Genomic DNA, 19366 nt, shown 5'->3' on the forward strand with positions numbered 1-19366 from the left:
AACAAATAGCCTACTACAGCGACCAATCATCCTACTACTTATACAACAAGTGAACAACAACAGAGAAGTTAATATTATTGTTTTCTGCATTTAATATTCAGTAATATTCTTCAAAATGAGATACTAGTAAAACATTACTGCCAAGGATATTCCAAATCATGGCAACCAAAGCGTTTTCAAGCGCCACCAGCTGGTCGTTTTAAGAAAAGTGCCTGATATTTTTCAGCTGGCAAAAATGTTTTTTTTTTTTTTTGGGGGGGGGGGGGTTATTGAATACTTATTGTTAGGCATATGGCCTATTAGTCTTTTTTGCATTTATCCAATATACTGGAGCCAAACCTGAAAAAGTAGACCAGAATTTTCCACTGCGTTCCTGGAAACACAATTTGCATAGCTGTAACATTAATTGATAGGCGGGATTATGCTAATTGTGAATGAGAGTGCACACGCGCCCTATTTACATATAACTGGAATTCATTAACATACGCATGTTAAACTATCGGTTTCAAGCGCAAATTACTCAGAATTTTCTAATCTATTTACGAATGTTTCATGAATTAGGCCCATTGAGAGTATAGGTGACCGATGATTGATATTATGTCAATATATTGTAAATAAATAATGTATTTGATTGGCAAATGAAACATACGGTACCCTCTCCAATATTTGGAATTTGGACCACAATGTCAATTCTACATACAGCAAAAAATGTATCACAGTTTCTCTTTGTCATAAAATCACAATTTCCAATATATGTTTTTAACATTGATAATAATACACATTTCTTGAGCAGCAAAACAGCATATTAGAATGATTTCTGAAGGATCATGTGACACTGAAGACTGGAGAGATGATGCTGAAAAATATAGCTTTGATCACAAGAATAAATTACATTTTAACATATTCAAACAGAAAACTTTTTTGTTTGTAAATATAATTTCACAATACCACTGTTATTACTGTATTTTTTGTCAAATAAGTGTAGTCTTGGTGAGCAGCAGATATTTCTTTAAAAAAAACTGTATTTTTATATAATCTTTTATATAATATTTGACACATTTATTTTAATCAAAATTTCCTTATAAATACTGGGTAAAAAAGGAACTATTGTCTCTGTATAAGGCTGCCAGAAGATTCTGAAAGAGATTTAACTTGCTAAATAATTAATTTTCTTATCACTAGTTAAAACTGCTTTCACGTGTAATTTAGTGACACATAACATACACCTTACAAAGTCACTTTGCACCAGGAAATTAGTATTATGAAGTGATAAATGTTTTAGTTTCCACTATAACTTCAAGTGATAGACATGAAGGAGCAAATGTTCGAATCTGATGTGGAACTGCCAAAACCTACCTGAATATAGATGTGAAATTACAATAGCTGAAGTAAAACCTGCCTGTTAAAAATGTGAAATACTTTAAGAATGAATCAGACTGACCTTTATAGCCAGAACGTTGAATAAAGTTTAGTTTGAGTAGACAGCATACTTAGTGTGATGTGAACCAAACTAGACTGTGAGTGATGCAAATATCTTCAGGACTGCACGGATCTCACCTGCAGTGTGAAGATCATGCCCATGATCATGGAGTACATGTCGTATTTGCCCAGCTGTTTGCTCAGAGCTGAACTCATGGCCTTCAGGGCCTCCAGATACTGTTTGAGAACCTTCTTGCCCATGTTGTTCAAAACCTCCGACGTGTTTCCATCCACATAGAGCTGCATCCAGCTTCCGTGAGACTTCTCTGCCACGCGAAACTGCTCGTAACCATCCTCTGTGACAGAGAGAGAGAAACACATGAAAGAGAACGACTGTAACTTTGTTAACTGCCTTGCTGTCTACCTACATAGACAACTACCTTCAAATGCATTTTGCTAAACTGGAACCTTGTGAGTGACTGATTTGAAATGCTCTACATGACTGCTAATTAAATTATATTATAGAAACCTTATAAGAGTCAGTTTATCTGTTGTTGCATATCGTTTTATCAATGGTTTAGCAAGAATGTAAGCAAAAAATATGAGAAAATAACTGATTTGAAACTAAATTAAATGGAACAATAACAAAGTAAATACAGACAAAATAAATCATTAAATTATAATATTACACTGTACAATAAGATAAAATAAATTACAGTATTTAAAGTATTTAAAATTACATAGATACAAATAAAATAAAATATAAAACATAAACTAATAAATATACATAAATAAATTCAAATGAATGTAAAAATCCTTAAAATTACAATTGATTTATCTCCTGCTAGCTATTGTTTTTTTCCCTACTATTTTGAGAGAAAAAATGTTTTTAAGCAGAAAACAGTCATTTTTAAATTAAATGACATAAAAAATATATATAAAAAATAAAAAATAAAATAAATAACCCTTACAATTACAATCGGTTTATCTATTGTTTTCCATTATTTAACAAGCATGCAATCAGTAAAATCAGTGAAGAAAAAAAAAGATAATTTTAATAATGAAAATTGATCATCATCATCATCATCATCATCATAACTTAAAATAAACAAATAAATAAAAAACTTACAATTATAATGTAAGCAGCAAAAACAGGGAGAAAAAACATGATTTAAATTCAATTACATGAAATAAATAATATAATAAAACAAAACTATTATTATTATAAGCTATTATTTAGCAAGCCTGTATAGGCAGCAAAATCACTGAGGAAAAAAAAAAACCTAATAATAAAAAAAATCTAAAATGCATTATTTAGCAAGCATGTAATCAGTAAAATCAGAAACGAAAAAAAAAAAAAATTTAGAGTTTTTTTTTTTTTTTTACTGAGCCCACTGCGATGCATTGCAAGATAGCCTTCTCATCCCAAAATAAATGTGATGCTGATCTCATAAGAAGGTGTTTAAAATAACATATTTATCTTTCAGAACAGCCTTCACATACAATGCCTTGTAATGCTCACTAGGTTTTGAAACAGAGCCACGGTATTATGAAGACACCACGAGGAAGCTGTTGCATAAGAATCAGGTGTCTGCTGGCTGTGTTTTAAAGCAGACAGACACTAAGGGCCTTCACAGCGGGATCTCAGAGGGAGCTAACAGACACGTCTGCCTCATACCACCCAGAAGCTTCACTACAGGACACCTCCGTCTCGCTCTGTGCCTCTCTCTTTCTAACGTGTCTCTCGCCATCTCTGAGCTCTGATCCTCCACAGAACTGATGCTGTGTAGAATGACACAGACACATTCTGTTTGTGTCGCATACTTGGATCAACTGTGTTTTCCATTGTTGGGAGTGCAATTTAAAACACATTAGGCATGAACGGCTGACTTCTACAGTCTTGCAGCTCAACTACTGACACAGACAAACAGTTTGTACAGCAAGTCAGCTCATGTTAAAGAGTCAACATGTTAAAATCAGTTTTGGAATAACAATGACAAATTTTAAGGAAACTATCACCTCCTTGTTTGTCATTAAACACGTTAAGTATGCAAAACCAACAACACGCCAGCCAAGCATGTGTTGTCTGCATACTTAATGTACATCTCTGGCTTAACATATGCAAGCTCACACTCTCCAAAGCATGCAAAATCATAGAAACATGTTGATGAACACACACAGGCTGCATTTGTATATGTATAACACATTAAAAGCATGCACTCAATATTGCATCTTTATGTAATTTGTCACTCTGTTGCAAACTGTTTGCATACACAAAATGAATAACCTTAAATATTCTTTATTAGTGATGTCGATTTAGGGCCAGATTTACTAAACAGTACAAATTAGCGCAAGAGCATAATTCCAAAATTTCTGCGGGTGAATTACAAAAGATGCACAAATTGTAGAACACAGTCGCAACATCTCATTTACATATCGACCAATGCAATATATATATTTTGCAAGTTGTCTGAACATTACAGCTAAACTAATTTCCCTATTATAAAGACAAAGCCTTTCAAGGTAACAAAAACATAAAAAAGAATGGTGGATGTTTAGGCCAAAGTGGGCGAAAACAAAAATCTTTGTGTTTTATCTTTGTTATTAAAAATTAGAACAAAGATACACTTAATATACAAACATGTGTTTTATTTTCATGTACAATAGGTATATTTAGCAGGAGCATTCAAGAAACTGAATCAACAAATATAAAAATAAACCACTATATAGATTGATTCCTATTATTAACATTTTTAAATCAAGAGTAGTGAGTGATTTTTCTCTTTGTGTTTCATTTTTTTATTAGCATTAAATGAATAATTCATTCAAAAATGAAAAGTGTTTTATTTTTATTCTGTACTATCATTTACTTACTAAAAAGTTGCTTTAAACCTTAATGAGTTTCTTTCTTCTGCTGAAGATAAATGTTAGATTGAAGAATGTGAATAACACTACTATAGCTACTTCCATAGTATTTTTTCATACTATCAAATTCAATATGGACCAGAAACAGTTCGGTTACCCACATTCTTCAAAATATCTTCTTTTGTGTTTGGCAGAAGAAAGAAATTAATACAGGATGACCTATCTCTTTAATGACAGTTGGCAGCATGTTTAGCTCTGGCCCTATAAGAGCTGCATGCATCTAAAATACAGGCACGCATCCATTTCTCTCTTAACAGTTTACTTTTAATTTTAGACATTACTAACTATACATAGAGTCTAACAGTGTTAATTTTGACACAAAATTTTAATTTAGTTTTAGTCTTAGTCTTTTGACTATAATTCTTTTTAGTTTTAGTCAAGTTTTAGTCATCTGATTTGTTTTAATTTTAGTCTTATTTTAGTCGACAAAAATTGCTTGGTATTTTAGTCGACTAAAATAAGACTAAAATCAATAACAGATTTACTAGACAATTTTTTACAGCTGGTATAGGAAACAAACTTAACCAAAATATATAAAACACAAATTCAACTTTATTTCAACACAACTGTGTCTTTATTTCGATTCAAAAGCTTTTATGCAGCAACAAACACTGTCATGATAATGTAAACAATAACTAGCTGCCAATTGACCATCAATAAAAGAAAAATAAAGTTAGGTCCAGGACCTTAAATCTTACAGCTGAGCTGAACAATAAGTGCATACATTTAAAGTAAATATTTAATAAGTTGGCAGCTAGGTGGATAAAAAAAGTAACAAGATTTTATAAGGTATTCATTTGTCTAGCAATATTGTATGTTTTAAATACTACAATATTGCTAGATTTGTATGTATAATGATAGGATGTGAACATTCACGTTTCACATGACTAATATAGAAATATTTGTGATATTGTCAACAAGTAGAACATTATAAAATATACTAAACATTAGTATTAATCAAATGTATTTATCATGATATTACGTATTAGTATTGTGCTCTCATCTAATTTGAAGAAGGGGCTATTTTACAGTACTTTTCAGTTCGTAATATTTAATGCTACAACATCTACGCACTGCAGTCTTCCAATTTTGCTTAGCTCAATAAACAAAAGAACATCGTTGTGAAATTACATTTGAGAAAATGTCCGGGTGGCTCGTCTGTAAATGTCTTTTCAAATTGGTTGTGTTCTTGCCATGAATGAGCGCTCCGCGTGCTTTACGCTTTGTTTTGTTTTGTTCGTCGTCAAACGTGAAGTGAGCTGTGGACATTTTGTCGCTCTTTTAGACATCACCTCTTCGAATGCCGACTTCCCGGGAGCTCATTTAAAAACTGAAAACCTTCGCTTCACGTCTCAATAAGTCAGGCTCGGATTGGTTCTCTTCTCTCATGCAGTCTGTTCTGATTTGCCGGTTCTTTTGCTCATTCTTCGCATCTCTCCCGTCTGCTGATTTGATTTTCGTCACAGTCTATTTTCGTCTCGTCCTTTATTCGTTGACGATAATGTCAATCAATTTAGTCATAGTTTTAGTCTCCATCAGTGCCTTCTATTTTAGTTTTCGTTTCGTTTTCGTCCGCAAAAATATATTTGTGACGAAAATAATGACGAAAATATTTAGTCAACGAAATTAACACTGGAGTCTAAACATAAACCTTGTGTGTTTTAATAGTATTAGTACAACAGATAACTTAGATCAGTAATCAGGCGCTGTTTGACAAGGTTTTTACTGTGCGGTTTATAATGTACTTTTGTGACTGTGAATAAGTGCAGTGTCCCGTGAGAGTAACTCTGATCCAAATGTACTGTATGTCACGTATTACAGTATACTGATACAGCGGCGCCAGAACTGCAGCCGATAGAATGTGCGCTGTAGAACGATACAACAATATTTCTTTAAAAGCATATCGTGGAGACATTTTTTTTAAATATAAATTAATATGTGTGGACAAAATACTGGGAAAAAATTATGCATTCTTTAACACACTTTTTCCTGGGCCAGATATGTACGTTGTCCATGTGCATCAGCTCACACTGTAAGCAGTTGCTAACGAACATGATGCATGACGACAATAAATTACAGTCTAATATAGCCTAATGTTTTCTCTCAATTATGAGTTTATATCTCACAATTCTAAGTTTTTTTATTCAGAATTGTGTTAGATAACTAGTATGCAAATTGGGATGCACCTCTCTTGCTATATTCTAGAATGAATCATCAGTTTGAAGGAATCGGTTGAATGAACGACTGAATGACTCACTTTTTTAGGACAGTGAGAAATCACCACCTACTGGCAATTTTAGTTTTTCAATAATATTTCAATATTATTTTATTGTAAACCCATGCAATTTAAATTCATGCAACTTTTTGTTTCATGTGTAAATTACATCTAAATGCCAATTCAGATGCAACTTCTCGAAAAAAAAAGTTATGGCCAAAGGCTTCAAGTTTATGTTTCTTTCTAAAACTACTTTATTCATTTATTTATTTATTGTCCTTTGCATTCAATGCTTTGTTCATTTTACACAGTAATGACTTTAAAAAATCATTTTCTGGTCTAATTTATTGCCCCCTTTGCAATTTATTAATTGGCACATCATGCGATTAAACAAAATCACAAATTACAAAAGTTTTTCTAGCAAACTGTTTAAATGCACAAAATAAATGGCCTTAAATCCTATAGCTAAATTACTTTGAGATGTTAATGCAAAAACACATAAAACTGTCCATGAAGTCATATAGGCTGCAATCTCATTTGCATACTTGTATAACATACTAAAAGCATGCACTTAAAATTACATCTTTATAAAATGAGCCTCTTTGTCGCAAATTGTTTGGATGCAAACAATTAATTAAATTACAAGCAAAATTACCTTACGATACTAATGGACACTCAATAACTAACGGATGCTAAATTAATTACCTTAAAATTTAATATTAATTGGAACTGCTATGGCAACTAAAAAATTTAGAGCAATGGTGTTGTTCGTAATATTTAGTGTGAGCAGAAAATCTACCATATGAGCACTTTTGGCATACAGTACAATATATTTAACTTATTGTGATTTTGCAGGATGTGGCTTTATATACTATATGAGTAGTATGCATGATCAGTGCATCTTGCATATGAATTCTAATCATGCATGCTGCTTTGGACAGATAGTATGTGAAGCCACACATTCCTCCAGGCCATGTGAATGTTTTTGTTTTTCCTGAGCGTCCATGTTGCATCTTAATCTGCTGCATCTTGTCTGCTTAAACCCTTAAGACAGAAAGGTGATAAACCAAAACATGATTTGCTGACGGAGCTCATGTTAACCCAGTGAAAAAGTGATGAATGGGACAATTACTGAGTGTTAGCGGGTAAAAACAGAACATTAGAGGCGTTTTCACATCAATCTATTCTCTTATGAATGAATTCACTTTCCTGGAACGATCTATTGTCATAACACAAATAAGCGAGGCTGTGATTAATCAATTATATGATTATGCTGAATTAGCTCATGAATCCATGTCAACTGTTACACAGTGTTATGACAGTGAAACATAGCGTTATTTCCATAGTATCAGCTGAAAGTCATACATATTAGAGCTGAAAGATTCATAATGGTGTTACGGCAATGAGAAACCTCTGCCTGTGAGGATGATTCTCAGAAAATGCTCTGTCCTCTCTTAGACAAAGTGGCGTCTGCTTAATAATGAAAGTTTAATTCACAGCATTGATCACAGAGCAGGAGAGTTAGAGAAAAGCCAAACAGAGTGTCTGCTGGGATGAGCTTGGAATAAAGGGGATTATTCATGAATATTTACAGCAGGAAATAAGAAAGAAAACAAGGAAAGAGAAGGGAGAAAGAAGCAGATAGATGGACAGACAGAGACCGACGGACAGACGGAGGGACAGACAGATGGAGGGACAGACAGACAGACAGATGGAGGGACGGACAGACAGACAGACAGAGGGACAGACAGACGGACGGACAGACAGAGATACAGACAGACATACAGACAGACGGACAGGCAGACAGACAGACAGAGGGACGGACAGACAGAGGGACGGACAGACAAACAGACAGACAGACGGAGGGACAGACGGACAGACAGACATACAGACAGACAGACAGATGAAGGGACAGAGGGACAGACAGACAGACAGATGAAGGGACAGACAGACAGACAGACAGACAGACGGAGGGACAGACAGACAGACAGAGGGACAGACAGACAGAGGGACGGACAGACAAACAGACAGACAGACGGAGGGACAGACGGACAGACAGACATACAGACAGAGGGACGGACAGACAAACAGACAGACAGACGGAGGGACAGACGGACAGACAGACATACAGACAGACAGACAGATGAAGGGACAGAGGGACAGACAGACAGACAGATGAAGGGACAGACAGACAGACAGACAGACAGACGGAGGGACAGACAGACAGACAGAGGGACAGACAGAAAGACAGATGGAGGGACAGACAGACAGACGGAGGGACAGACAGACGGAGGGACGGACAGACAGACAGACAGACAGACAGACAGAGGGACAGATAGATAGATAGATAGATAGATAGATAGATAGATAGATAGATAGATAGATAGATAGATAGATAGATAGATAGATAGATAGATAGATAGATAGATAGATAGATAGATAGATAGATAGATAGATAGATAGATAGATAAATCAAACTTAATAATGCATAATAATGCATAACGCATTCCAGATGAAAGTGCTGAAAAAGGCACAAAAAGAGACCCCTCTGGGTGTTTTGGAATGGCACACTATCATATCACTATCACTATTTTTACAGTATGCATTATGTATAGTGTGCATAGTAAATGAAATACACAGATGACATCCTTAATTTGCCAAATGTGCAGCTTACAGTAGTTATATATAAAGTAGTCACAAAAAGTAACTAGTAATTAACATCATTTATTTATTTCCAAGATTTAAAAACAAATGTATGCACTATACAGTATTTACTATAGACTGCAGTATGCTAGTATGAAGATTTTTGAGCACTGCCTCTGCTTCATACACACAGTGGAAAGCAGGTCAAGATCTCTAGTGTGACGCAGGGTTCTGCTGCATGTTGCATTTTAATGGTGCGCCGTCATGAGCTTCAGCTCTCAGCGTGTTACCGTGGGAAAAGTGTTATCAGGAGAAAACTTCAGACGTCTCGCTTTCAGGTCAATGTGCTTAGAAAAACTCAGATGAATGATTCTCCCCTTAATCACAATAATTCATCTGCAATTTAATTAAGTGCTTCATTAGGCTGCAAAGCATGATGGAGAAGTTTCTATATCCCAAAGAGAGCAAGACAGACATGGGTGAAGTGAGGTGATATCTGCCTGTACGTCACACAGAAACTGAAGAGCTGACCTCTAACAATCTCATATTTTTACATTTCCATAGAAAGTGGAAGGACAAAAGTGGGCAGCGGCGGTATGTCATCCTCATCAATCAGATCTCAACCTCCACACGCCTCTCGAACCTTCACTCGAGCACAGGTGAAAGGGGGGAAATTCAATGTCTAATGCATATTGTACACAAAGGAATGTCAAGAGTGGGCTGAAATGATAAACTTTGATCTGATTGGCTGGTTTTACACAATTTCCTGGAGTTAGAGCGCACAGGTTAAGCCTACATCAGAACATAGGGAATCTCAAGAAGAATAGGAACTACAGGACTAAAAAAAGAAACCGTGTTGTCTTTACAGAAATGTTTGTACTTCCATTTAAAAATAATAATATTAATAATTAAATTAAATGTATTTTTGTTGCATCATTTGTTTCTGGCTTAACAGACACTAAACAATACATTTTAAAAAAGCTGAAATAGGCACAAACAAATGCAGATAACAAACATTGATTAAAAAAAAGTTTTTTTTTAACTCAGGTCTAGTTTTAGCAAATAACAGATAAATCAGCTGTATATATTTCATTTAATTTTGTTCTCAAATATTTATAAAAACAGTAATATATAAAAGTAATTTATAATTTAAAATGTAAATGCTAATAATTAAAACATTATTTAACAATAAATATGATGTACATAGTTTAAGAAAAAAAAAAAAAAAAACATATGCATGAATAAAATTGCATATGAAAACCAGACTGACACAATTTGTGCACATATATAAACAGTGTTTACATTAAGGCAAATCGCATATTTTATCCTGTCATGATCTATCATGATCTCATTCAAACAGCACGGGCAAACAAAATACGCTCTGCCGGCTAAAGCATCTTCTTCCCACCATAAAAGCCGATCCATGGGATGCATCAGCATCTGTGCAGCTGCTTGCGGATTGACTTTGTCGTGCACTAATTTGCCAATCTGTTATTGTTCAACAAATTTAGATACATGCACACACAAACAAAAACACTCTTCTGGTTGCTTCCCATATCAGTCAAACAATCTCTTCCTGACAGTTTGTAGCAAGAATAAGCTGTGATTCAGATTTATAACGAGTCAAAATGTCTGGCTACACAAGACATACACTTCCAGAAAACAGCAACACGAGTCTATGAAAATGTCAGCAGACATCAGCATCAAACCCTCTAACCCTGTACAAACACACACACACCTCATAACCCAGCAAAACACTCAATCCTGCAAGAGGCGGAAAGTGAATGAGCCAGAGATGGATGTTTGTGGGAGGCCAGATATCCCACTGAGAGAAAATGCAACCAAACTGCAAAAGAGACAGCGGAGGACACACAAACACATATACAAACACATCTAGGCTTGGGCTAAAGGGTATAAATTCTCTATTTCTATGGATTTAAAGTGCTCTAAATGCAGTCATGTCTGTGTACTCAAACCTGTGCTCTTATGTCAGGTTACTGACAGGGTTTCATGAGCTTGTTACTCAAGCAGCAAAACAGGAAAACAAAACTGAACTGGATTGAAAACTAAAGCAGACTACAAGACTGAAGCTTGTTGCTTTTATGAGATAAATGCCATAGTTAGTAGTCAAATGTAGTGTGAAAGTATAAGAGACACTCTGAGAGACCCTGACTCTGTAACTTTAGCATTATTTATATTATTTAATAACATTCAATTATTAAATGGCAGATTCAAACCTAAAACCAAACAAAACAAAACAAATATAAAACAAAACAAAACACTGTTTTAGACTTTCAAACTTTTCATCAAATATAATTTTTTTTTCTCATATTTCTTAACATTTTCTTTCAGCTGTATTTAAATTACTGAAAGCCATTTTTAATAAGTTTCTGTTTCAGTTAGAAATGTTCATTTTAACTGGTTAACCGGTAACCGATTTTATATAATTTTGAGCGATTAACACAATCAGTTAAATGGTTTAAAAAGTCATTTATTTATTTATTTAAATATTGAAAAAGATTTGCGGCATGGTTAAAATAACGCTACGAGTATAATTAAAAAAAAATTTGTTTCTTTTTTAGAGAGAAAAAACATATAAGTCACATTTTATTACTTTATTCAGAAATAGGCCTAATGCCGACATGAAATGTTTACAAACATTATTATAAACACTGTAAACATAGCTAGGCTATTTTAGTTCACCTCACTCCACAACAAAGCCTTTCAGCTAACAGTATTTAGAAAAGAACAAGAATTAAAAAATATAAGAACCTATAGCAATATAAATGACAAGCCAAAACAAATTAATTTAGGTTAAAACTAAACTGAAACCACGTTGGGTCTCTCATTCAACACAAAATCAAATGTTTCCATATTCGGGATGTATTTTAATGCCAAATTATTATTTATTATGTAACCTACTGCACTTGCTTTCTAATATCTACATAAACAAAATGTTTTGCATAACATCACGGCGGTACAGTGATAACACTTAACGGCACATATTTCATTACATATTTAAACTGAGCAGTGTTTTTTTTCATGTTTAACTGACTGTATTTTATTATGATAATGAAAAGGCTACATTGTCAAGGTAGCAAATCTTAACTGTGTGCACAAATTCACTTGAATTTTTTCTTTTTAACAGTGGAAGCAACTTCTCCTTTTAGTCAAAGATAATCAGAATTGTAAAAGGTTTGTCTTTATTTGTGTACATTCACAATAAAAATGGGGAACTCCTTCAAGACTGTTGGAAGACCATTTCAGGTGACTAGCTCTTGAAGCTCATCAAGAGAATGCCAAGAGTGTGCAAAGCAGTAATCAAAGCAAAAGGTGGCTACTTTGAAGAACCTACAATATGACATATTTTCAGTTGTTTCACACTTTTTGTTATGTATATAATTCCATATATAATTCCATATGTGTTAATTCGTAGTTTTGATGCCTTCAGTGTGAATCTACAATTTTCATAGTCATGAAAATAAAGAAAACTCTTTGAATGAGAAGGTGTGTCCAAACTTTTGGTCTGTACTGTATATGAAATATAGCCTAACTTTATTATGTTTTTCTAAACTTGCAGAAGCGCTACAGATGCGTGATGTGATGCATGTGAATCCTCATGTTCTGTTTTTTGCTGCTATTTGCGCATGTAAAATTAATCCTCGAGAAACTAATGTTAGTATTTTTAACGGGTCGCAGACACTTATCCTTTCTAATTTAATTAAATTCTAATTTAAAATATTCTTGTCAGTTAACAGTTAATAATCGGTTAATGCGCATCGGTTGTCGGTTAGGAAAAATAAACCAAATGAACATCCCTAGTTAAATTTTTTTTTTTTTTACTGAATGTTTGTAACTAGTTAAGTTATGAATGTAAAGGGTAAATCATTAACACATCAACAAGACTTCATGGAGTACCTCCATTCATCCATCCATCCTTCCTTTTTATCCATCCATTATCCATCCATTTAGACATGCATCCCCTTCAACCAAATATACATCATCTATCCATCTTTTTGACACAATATTTAAGTATTTCAGTTCAGACAAAAACTCTTGTGATAGCTCTTGGGCCTTTTTTTTTCACACTTCATGCATCTTGATTGATCAGTCTGATATCCGATTGGATGCACACTCCGTTTAAACTTGGACTCCACATAATGGAAACCTACAAATCCTGTGCTATATGCAAATATAGTGATATTTTCTTCACTAATACCAGTCAGCAAAATTTTCTGTTGAATGCTCTCTATTTATGCCAATTAGTGGCTAAAGGCACATCCATGTGTCTCATCAATCATTACTAATTAACATGTGGATTGTAAGGCTTCCGAACTTCCACTGCTGCTGCTGATGATCCATCTGTGAGAAGTGAAGTTTACATATCTGTCCAAATAACCAAAATCATTCAAAATTGGACTTCAGTCCAATTTTTTTGGACCTCCTGGCTTGGGACATGAAGTTATTATTATGGCCAATAAGTAGCCTCTTAGATCATGTGTTTGAAACTGCATCAGATGGTTTGTGGACTGATCACGGCTCTGTGGGAATGCTGCTCTATGCATTAGCTTTGTACTGCACATGTGAACTCACCCTTGTGGAAGGTGGGATTGCTGTCCTGTAGGAGGCGGCTGAGCTGGTGTCCGTTGATCTGGAGGAGGCGCAGCTGTTCTCTGAGTGATAACTCCTCAAACACAGCTGGAATCAAATGGCCCACGCTGTTCTTGGAGATGGGTAACCCCAGACCCAGTGCGAGGGTGGGGGTCAGATCCACCTGCTCCAGGACACCTGGCTCATCAAATCCCGCTGCAACAGCAAGATATGTGTCATTAACTGCTCATAGGCTTGAAGTCATTGCACACAGAGTCTGAAAATTTCATCTGAAATCTTTGCACGTTTAAAAATAGATATGACCTCATGTTGTGTCAGACACGAATACACACACACTGCCTCCAAAACTTTTTTTGTCCTTAAACAAAAAATGTACAGTACGTAGATCAGGTTTCATTTTCTGCATTTTTTGCATCCGTAACAAGTATTTTGTGAGGGGTTTTGCTAATCCTGCAGCTTCTTGATAAAGAAGTTTGGATTTTCTCAGGATTGGATGAACCTAATATTTCCTTTCTTTTTCTCTTTTTAAGAAGAGAGAGAACAGTAAGATCATCCTCACTGCTTTAAGACTACTGTACTGTTTTGCACAATGTATTAATTAATATGCGTCAGACTCAGTGTGTAAGGTTTCCGCACATGACAAATTATTAGGATGATGAATATAACATTTTTAAAAAATGCGGTCCTTTACAGCACACTTCTGTCCATGAGATGCAGTTTCTGGAGTTTTACAATAAAGTAAATCAATCAATCAATCAATCAATCAATCAATCAATCAATCAATCTATCTATCTATCTATCTATCTATCTATCTATCTATCTATCTATCTATCTATCTATCTATCTATCTATCTATCTTTTTATACAGCTATCCATTTATACATGCACATCTGTACATCCTTATATACATTTATCCATCCATTAATCATCTATACATTTATACATCCATCTATTGATCTATTTATACATCTATCCATCCATCCATTTATATATCCATTCATTCATGTATACATGTACATCCATCCTTTTATTCATTTATCCATCCATCCATCCATCCATCCATCTATCCATCCGTCCATCAATTTATATATTTATCTATCGATCCATTTATCCAATCCCTCCATCAATTTATATATATATATATATATATATATATATATATATATATATATATATATTATATATATATATATATATTTATTCATCCATCCATTTACCCAACCATCTATCTATCTATCTATCTATCTATCTATCTATCTATCTATCTATCTATCTATCTATCTATACATGTATTCATCCATCTATTATCCATCCATCCAATTTATATACTTATACATCCATCCATTCATCCATCAATCAATTTAAAACTATCTATCCATCCATATATATATCCATCCATTTATACATCTATCATCCATCCATCCATCTATCCATCCGTCTATCATCCATCCATTTAAACATCCATCCATCTGACCATCGTTTAATCCATTAATCAATTAATTTATTCATCCATCTGTCCATTTATAAATCTATCCACCCTTCCATCTATTTATATATCCATCCATCCCTCCAAAAGTTTTCTGCTACTTTTGTTCTCATTCCAGCGCTGTTCTGCCATATTTACATATTAATTAATGAATGCAGATCACTTCATCTCTAGCAGGAAGTTGATGACACTAAGTAAAAATTATAATATATTCTTCACATCAACATCAGCGTTTGATTAAGTCAGTGTTCTCTGCACTGTGTTTTTGATGAATCTGTAGCGTTAACTCAAAAGTTTTATCTATAATTCAGCTGAATGGCATTGCATTGCTTTTGCACGGTCCTCGCTGGCTGTGCATAAAAATAAACACACATATCCTTAAAAGAATCAGTAAATCGATTGTTAAAGCTGACTGAATTGAGTCTGTTCTGAATCTCTCTGAAGACTCACTTTGCAATGTAAAATGCCGATGGAGTTACAAAGACACAAATGAAGTCAATTCAGGTTAAGTTTATGCATATACAAAAAAAATAAAAACAACATTTCAGCTGCTTATTAACAAGTCTGCCATGTCTCTCTCCAGACAGCACTGGTTTTACCTGCGGCTATAGCGCTGTGATGGACGATGAGGTCAGCATGAAAGCGCCACATGCAGCGGGTGAGAAAATGAGCTCATCTTTAAATAAAAACAGTGCTGCACGAGAAAGCTGGTGTGAATGCGTGTGTGTGCATGAGTATAAATGAGTAAGAGATCACAAAAATAGATCATACAGGAAAAGAAACAATTATCACATTCACCCTGACAGTCTGGTGTAGACAGATGCTTTGCCACTCCACACTTTCATAAAGGAGAGAGAAAGAGAGAGAATATAGGGATGAGTGGAAGTGGATAATGAGCATCTCTCACAGATTTTCACACTCTAGGGCGTGAGTATAGCGTGTGTGTGTGTGTGTTTATTCACACGTGGTTATAAGAGTGTCATGTGCTCACTTTGTGTACTGCATCACATGACCAGTGTGTGTGTGTGTGTGTGTGTGTGTGTGTGTGTGTGTGTGTGCCACAATCAATTACACACTAGACTCAATGCAAATTAATCCATTATAAAACAGTAGGGAAAAAATGAATTAATGCTTCATATTATTAGACAGAGATGAATCAGTGGGTAATTTAAAACCCTCGGGCCGTAAAATTATCCAGCAACTCACCGCAGAATTCCTCTAATGCAATCAGACTGTCACAGACATTTGTGATTTACTGTGCAGGGAACAACTACATGAGTCTATATAGGATATGTGAGAAGGAGCACATATAGAAAGCCTTACAGTAGAACTTTAACTTTCTACACAGTTGTTGAAAAGTTTGGGGTCAACATGATTTTTATTTTTTAAGAAATTAATAATTCTATTCAGAAAGATGCATTCATTTGATGAAAAGTTACGGTAAAGACATTTGTAATGATACAAATTCAAGAAATGCTGTTCTTTTGTATTTTATATTCATCAAATAATCCTCATAATAAGAAGAAATTACAATGACGTCTGATGGACCATGTGACACTGAAGACTGGAATAATGGCTGCTGAAAATTTAGCTTTGCATCACTTGAATAAATGTAATGTTTTTACATATTTTTATACATAACAGTTATTTTATTGTTTACAGTTATTTAACTTTTCACTGTATTTTTGAGCATAAGAGACTTCTTTCAAAAACAAACAAAAAATCTTACCCATAAAATCTCTATCATAAAATATTGAATATTTTTAAACATGATTTTTATATTCAAGTCAAAGTGATCACATAATTTTAAGTAAAATACAATTTTACAAGAGAAAAAATGTACTTGATTTTATCTGATGTGAACTGACTGGATTGGAAAGTCATAATTATAAACCAGAATAAAACTATATGTGCTGTAATTTGTACTGAATTAATGCTAATCAGCATTAAATTGCTACATTAACTATAATTTTGAGGACAGGAGAGAATAGAAAAAAAATGTTTTGGCTGTCTGTGATGCAAGAACTAAAATAGTTGACTTGATTAAAATAGGGAGAAAAATATAAATGCAATAAAAGAATGCAAGCAAAGAAAGTGTGAAACACATAAAGCTCTTTTTAGTGGAACAACTTCCCTTCATCACTACTTTACAGATACTTTCTTGATTATTCAAAAAAAAAAAAAATTGTCTACATTTTAAGCTCTAACAAAAGCAGATCCTTTTTTTTGTTCTTGCAAATGATTTAAAATGCAAGAATGGTTGAAACAACTCCTAAACAGATGAACAGTAGCGCACAGCTTTGCACATTCTAAGAATATCTTGCCCAGTCATTAACACTGATCTGAAAAATGCAACTGTTTTTGATTTAAGCATTGTTCTGCGTCATGCGCTTACACATAATCGCTGCTGAGAGTTTGCTGAAACAGACCTTTGATACTGTGAGACTCTACTGTAGCTTCCTGTTCCTTGAGCTTTCGCAGTAAAATGGTAAATAACTTATTAACTGGTGCATCAGAAACACGATCAGCCCCCGTCCCTCACAAAGACATGCATTTTCTTAAATGAATGTGTGAATATGCTGGTAAAGTTTGATTTAAAGCAAGATAAAGATAAAACATCATCAACCCAATCAGGCCGACTCTCATTCTGGGGACTGTTTATTGTGAGTAAAGCTTCTTTGCTGGAGACCGAGGACTATTAGAGCCCTTGTTTCGCTGGATATCTGTCATTATTGGATACGGCTTAACAACTGTGGGAGGAATTTTGTGTATGGATTGCACTAAGTCTGGCCAATATACTTTACTGAAGAACCAAGACATCAAATATACAACCTATGCTTAAAAAAAACCTTCACTTTCAAACAGAGGAACTTTGGGAAATCGATAGAAGATCCTCCAAAATGTTTTTCTTGAACTTCAAAGAGTCGTATAACCTTTATGTCTGGAGGAGAAACTAAATGTGAGTAAACTTTCCTTCAAAACACCATGAGATAACATCATTTTTCTTTTCTAACATGGGATTTTCTGGCAAATCCAATAGACAAATGTCTCAATATAGAGTCTACTTTAGAGAACAGCCACCAGTGGCCTGTGCTACTCACCTTTCCTCCTGAAGGCGGGGCTGATGAGCACAAGGGGCGTGTTGATTTCTGGCTCCGAAGATCCGCCGTGACTGCCGGTTTCAGACATGCCGTGGTCTCCACACAGAACCAGTAAGTTGGGCAACGTCCCTTCAGATTCCTGAACCAGACATTTTTTTTAAAAAGAAAAGAAAAATATTTACATATATTTATATTTATTAACAGTCTAAATTAATATGATTACTTATAAATTGCTTATATATATATATATATATATATATATATATATATATATATATATATATATATATATATATATACACATAATATTGTATAAAAATATAAATTAATAAATAAATAATAAATCAATCACTTTTTTGCAATGTGACAAAAATATTTCTTGACATTATCAACAATGGCTAGAAAAAACATTAAGGTAAATCAAATTAAAAAAACAATTTCTGCAAGAATTCTGCAATGTAAATTTTCCCAATTTCCAGACAGTTTTCTGCAGCTCCTGCTGTATATTTGTGCATCATGCCTTCTGCAAAACTTCTGAAAAATAGATTTTGGTCTGTGAGTTCATCACAGATCCTGCTGTATGTTTGTGTGTATTTGTGCATCATGTGTGTTTGTGTAAGTGTGTGGGAGAGACGCTGGAATGGTCTTCTCTCCACTGGAGCAAATCACTGAGGTTTCAGCGCTAAGCCGCGGGGACCCGTCTCTCTCTCTGCCATCAGGGATGTGAGGAAGATCAGCTTGGTTTCACGTCAAAGAGTCTCTCAGTGCGTCAGAGCCACTTGAATCCCTCAGTGGCACTCTGAAGCTGTACACACACACTAAACAGCCGTCCTTCACACACTCTTGGGCCCTGTACCGCTGCGCTCACAGCTGGCCATCCAAACGCTCTTACTGCCACTAACACTGATGATGCCACGCTAACAACCAATCCTCTGCTCACAGCAGTTCAAATATTCATGAGCCCGC

General features: G+C 34.5%; 1 protein-coding gene across 1 annotated transcript in view; it reads right to left on the bottom strand.

The window, feature by feature from the left end:
- Nucleotides 1–19366, bottom strand: part of LOC113071010 (GPI ethanolamine phosphate transferase 2-like) — a 135461-nt gene that overhangs the window by 77135 nt on the left and 38960 nt on the right. The window contains exons 5-7 of the mRNA XM_026244390.1: nucleotides 18401–18539; nucleotides 13796–14008; nucleotides 1558–1775 (exon numbers count right to left, since the gene is read on the bottom strand). Coding sequence (XP_026100175.1) covers nucleotides 1558–1775; nucleotides 13796–14008; nucleotides 18401–18539 — 570 coding nt within the window. The remainder of the gene's footprint in view (nucleotides 1–1557; nucleotides 1776–13795; nucleotides 14009–18400; nucleotides 18540–19366) is intronic.

Source organism: Carassius auratus, unplaced genomic scaffold (assembly GCF_003368295.1).
Source record: "Carassius auratus strain Wakin unplaced genomic scaffold, ASM336829v1 scaf_tig00005670, whole genome shotgun sequence".
NCBI lineage: Eukaryota > Metazoa > Chordata > Actinopteri > Cypriniformes > Cyprinidae > Carassius > Carassius auratus.